The sequence below is a fragment of the Salvia splendens genome, chromosome 7 (assembly GCF_004379255.2).
Source record: "Salvia splendens isolate huo1 chromosome 7, SspV2, whole genome shotgun sequence".
NCBI classification, from domain to species: Eukaryota; Viridiplantae; Streptophyta; class Magnoliopsida; order Lamiales; family Lamiaceae; genus Salvia; species Salvia splendens.
In genome coordinates, this window is record NC_056038.1 from 20,158,134 (window position 1) to 20,162,875 (window position 4,742).

Consider the following 4,742-nt stretch of genomic DNA (forward strand, 5'->3'; position numbering starts at 1 on the left):
TTCCTTTACGATTTATAGTTTCTGATCTGTATTTCAATTCAGTTTATATCCGTGTAATTTTTGTTTTTCTGGTCACATGGAGTATTGATTAGTATGACATGTTTCTTTTCCGCACAAGAGGGAGTATTGATTAGTGTTCCCCATCTATCTTAGTAACGATTCGAACCCTCGATCTATTAGTTGGACAGAAAGCTTTTTACCAAACGAGCTACACTTTATTGCCTAAATATGACGCATATCTTAGTATGTTATTAGTAATTGATTTTTCCGTCATTAAAGTTTTTTTATTTCTCTTGTGCAACAATTCAAGAATAGAATAATAACGAAAGTAAGCAAGCAGTTTGTTATGGAAAAAAATAGAAGAAAAAGGCTAATCATATGGTAAGATACATTGGCATAGTTTGGGATGTACATGATATTATATCTATAATAGAGTTGGTGACATCAAGTGTTTAGAAGAGCAAATGAGCTTCTTGGAGGAACAAGGGACTTAGCATATGCAACTGGCAAAGCTAAAATCTTCTTTGGTTTGCCAACATAAGCCCTCCTTGTAAAGTTGTTGTAGTCATTTGCTTCTATCTCGTCAAGGATCTGTCGGTACAGAAGCAACGACGCCCACACCTGCACCACCAAAACAATTCTTAAGAATCCTATACCCTACATTAAGTCAGTCGAGCTGGGTAAAATACTCACCGGCCATCTGCTGGCCGAACTCAGCTCTTTCACGCCATTCTCTGCATCATCGAAGAATTTTCTCGCTCTCTTGATCTGCTTCTTCATGAAAACTCTCCATTTATCAGTTACTTTCCCAGCAAATATGTCCTCCTCTGATAGCCCCGCCTGTGCCAATTCGTCCTGAGGCAGATAGATTCTTCCACGTCGCGCACTACACCAAAACAGCACATAAGAACACAATCTTCTTGAGTATAGCATATTGTCCGACAACCAGAAGCATACGTAGATTATAGTCACATAATGTGCGTAATAAGCTCAGATATGTACTCACTCTTCTCCAACGTCTCTGAGAATGTTGGTCAACTGATTAGCAAGCCCTAACGCCAAAGCATTATTATAGACACTCTCTGTCGTAGCCTGGGACTCGGGTGCTATGCCCATGATCGGCACACTCATCAATCCTACAGTACCAGCCACATAATAGCAGTAGAGATACAGCTCGTCGAAGTTCTTGTATCTCGACTTCCACAGGTCCATTCTCATTCCCTCGATCATGTCCCTGAATGGCTGCAGTCAAGGTATACGGATATTAGCTTACACACACAACAGCAAACAGCAGAATGCACGAATGGTTTCATTATAGCGATTCAAGAAAGAAAATCATCAATAAAAGAGGCAGCTAAGAACAAATACTGGCAAAGTGGTTTAACCTGGATGTCAACGGGAAACCTCGAAACAGTATCTGCTAGAGCAGCATTGAGCATATCAAAAGGGTGCCCTCTAAAAATATCTTCCAGCCTCGCTTCCCACCTATCTAAGGCCATTGGAGTTATATGTGATGCATTCGGCCCATCGACAAGCTCATCTGTTCTCCTACACCAGACTACAAACGACAACAGCCAAGTGAGACAAGCTCGACCACTCCTTCTACGCACTAATTTTCTTCAATATATATCGACAAGAAAGATATGCAAGCCAAATCTTTGAGTTCCAAACAATTAGGCATGAAAAATAAGCAAAAATTGATCAATTGAAGGCCAAACAATTAGGCATGAAAAATAAGCAAAAATAAGCAAAAACGGATCAAAGCAATGAAACATTTCAGGTTCAGCCAAAATAAGATCGGTTACAAGATGGCTCAAGCATGAGGAAAAAAAATGTTATTACCATATATTGCCCAGATAGCTGTTCGCCTCTCCCGGGTCATTAACAGTGTACCTATCAAAGAAGCAAATAAATACTAATTAGGAACAATTGTTACCTCAACCAGTTCCTGCTTAACATAAAATATATAAAGGGATATAACCGAGGTAAAATGTCTTGGCATATTCAGCACATACTTCTCGATAACGATCATAAGCTTCACTCAACAAGCCAAGAGATCCCGGAAGCACAATATCCGGCTTCACATCTAAATCCTCGTCAGGTTTCAGCCTTCTCTTAACCAAGGCTGCCTGCTTCAAAATCACATCATAGACCTTCTGTTCAGATGTTAAGGCGATTTCCCCTGCTGGAGAAGCTACCATACTCGATGTGAGAGAGAGTCTAACCCCATTCTCCAAGCTCGAACACCCCAGGAAGGCATACCTCAGATCTGCATTCATAGAGCTAAAGCTCTGCCTTTTCTTCCTACCCTTGTTCAGGCTGCCATCGCTGATCACATTCTTGCACCGAGAACTATGCCTAAACGAATCAAGAATCCGGTTCCCATCCCGGGCTGGCTCCAAGAACCCAACTCCATTAAACACCTCAGAGGTGGGAGAAACCACCCACAACATGGCAACAGACATGCTTCAACCACAACTTTTGATGACAAAATTCTTGATTTTCTCAGAATCTTATCTCCTTGATTAAACAAGATTGACCAACCCCTAGAATTCACCCAACTTCAAAAGCTAATAAATTATGCAGTCCTACCAGAGAAGGAAGAAATCAACTCCAAAATCAGGCAGAGACTCGCAGTAGCTTGAAAGGGTTTCTGCAAAAAAAAATCACACACAATCAGCATTTTCAGCAACATTAGCTCCATCAAAATCCCATCAACAACAGCAGCTACCAGAATAAAATAAGTTAAAAATTAGTAAGCGTCACCGATTATATAAAGTAATGGGCTTAAGTGTACTTTCTATATTAAGTCAACTGAATTACAATAACCTTTTTTCTGGTGTCCATACACGTAAAAAAGGACATCTTCATATCGCAAAGATTCAATTTTTAAACACGCAACACTAAATAAAACAAGATAGCAAACATATAAAAAGGAAATCATGAAAACAAACCTTTGAATTAGCGGGGGAAAGAAGATAATTTGTTGAAAAGGCAGCTCTGTACTCTTCCAGAAGTTGAAGGGAGAAGGAGCTAGTGATTTAAAGAAACAAAATTGGAATGCTTGGCATTTTTGGTGAGTCGAGACGATGGCTAAATTGAGTGATTCAGAGTCGTTGCTGTAAATCTCTGGCCATATATAATGAGTGGGATAGATTTAGAGGTGTTTATTAGAACTTTTTCCGAGTTGGAGTGGGACCCATTTCTGTTTCGTTTGGTACCAAGAACCGGGTATCTTGGCTTCTTTCTAAGGCCATCCGCAATGGGCGGACGATGGCACGCCCGATGGCGCGCATCGTCCGCGCCATCGATCGTCCGCGCCCATTGCGGATACGGACGATAGGTCGCGGACGATCGTCGCGGCCGATACTAAGGGCGCGGAGGATGGCGCGCCCGATGCCTATCGTCCGCGCCATCGTCCTCCCCATTGTGGCGTACACGGACGATGGCCGCGGACGATAGGCATCGTCCGCGCCATCGTCCTCCCCATTGTGGCGTACACGGACGATAGGTCGCGGACGATGGCACGCGGTTTGGTTTTCTATTTAAAGAGCGTTTGTCATTCATTTGTGCATACCTCTACATATTCTCTCTCACAAATCCAACCAATATGAATCCCGGCGACGACACCAATAGTTCTAGTTCCTCTGATGAGTCCAGTAATAGCATAGATATAGCATTAAATGCAGTCGTTGAAACGGCGATGACGCATTGCTATGCGTTGATGCAGCGCCAGGCGGCAGCGGCAGCGGCCTCTGAGCAAGTCCATAGACCTATTCGACATAGGTCGTATATCCGACGCGACCACGCGGAAGCTCACACACGTCTGGTTGAAGACTACTTTGCCGATCAACCGCGATGGGGCCCGGCTGTTTTTCGGCGCCGATTTAGAATGTCGCGGTACCTGTTTCTCAGCATTGTTCGGACATTGTCTTCACGTGATGAATTCTTCACGTTTCGGGAGGACGGCATCGGCAAACCCGGCCTTACACCATTGCAAAAGTGCACGGTTGCACTCCGTCAGTTGGCCTATGGCACCACGGCGGACCTTTTCGACGAGTACCTCCACTGCGGGGATTCTACAGGCCGCGATTGTCTGAAGCGCTTTTGCCGGGGGATAGTAGAGGCTTATGGCGACACATATTTGCGCAAGCCGACTGCCACTGATTGCCAGGGTCTGATGCAGATGCACGAGACGGCGCACGGGTTTCCTGGGATGCTCGGGAGCATCGACTGTATGCACTGGCAGTGGAAGAATTGTCCGACGGCGTGGAGAGGCCAGTTCACAAGTGGATACAAGGGCAGCCACCCGACGATGGTCCTCGAAGCCGTCGCTGACCATCGGCTATGGATCTGGCATGCTTACTTCGGCGTAGCCGGGTCGAACAACGACATTAACGTCCTCAACTCGTCCACCCTCTTCACCGATCAATGTAATGGCAACGGCCCGGCCATCGAGTTCACTGCCAACAGACGCCAATACCATATGGGGTACTACTTGGCCGATGGCATCTATCCACGGTGGCCTGTTTTTGTGAAGACGGTTAGCTGCCCAATTGGTGAGAAGAGGGTTTTATTTGCGCAAAAGCAGGAGTCGGCGAGGAAGGATGTCGAGCGGACATTCGGCGTGCTCCAATCACGGTGGGCAATTGTGAAAGGGCCGGCTCGTTTCTGGTTCAAGGATGTCATCGCCGATGTCATATATGCGTGCATAATCATGCACAACATGATAGTCGAGAATG

At 45.0% G+C, this 4,742-nt stretch overlaps 1 protein-coding gene across 1 annotated transcript; it reads right to left on the reverse strand.

The window, feature by feature from the left end:
• Positions 1 to 340: 340 nt before the first annotated feature.
• LOC121811538 (phytoene synthase 2, chloroplastic-like) lies at positions 341 to 3,119 on the reverse strand. The gene is made up of 7 exons (XM_042212419.1): positions 2,955 to 3,119; positions 1,982 to 2,653; positions 1,843 to 1,893; positions 1,386 to 1,558; positions 1,007 to 1,242; positions 694 to 886; positions 341 to 621 (listed from the first exon to the last, which is right to left on the reverse strand). Exons 2-7 carry the CDS (start codon positions 2,463 to 2,465, stop codon positions 445 to 447), a joined length of 1,314 nt encoding a protein of 437 aa, XP_042068353.1. The 5' UTR covers positions 2,466 to 2,653; positions 2,955 to 3,119; the 3' UTR covers positions 341 to 444.
• Positions 3,120 to 4,742: the final 1,623 nt, after the last annotated feature.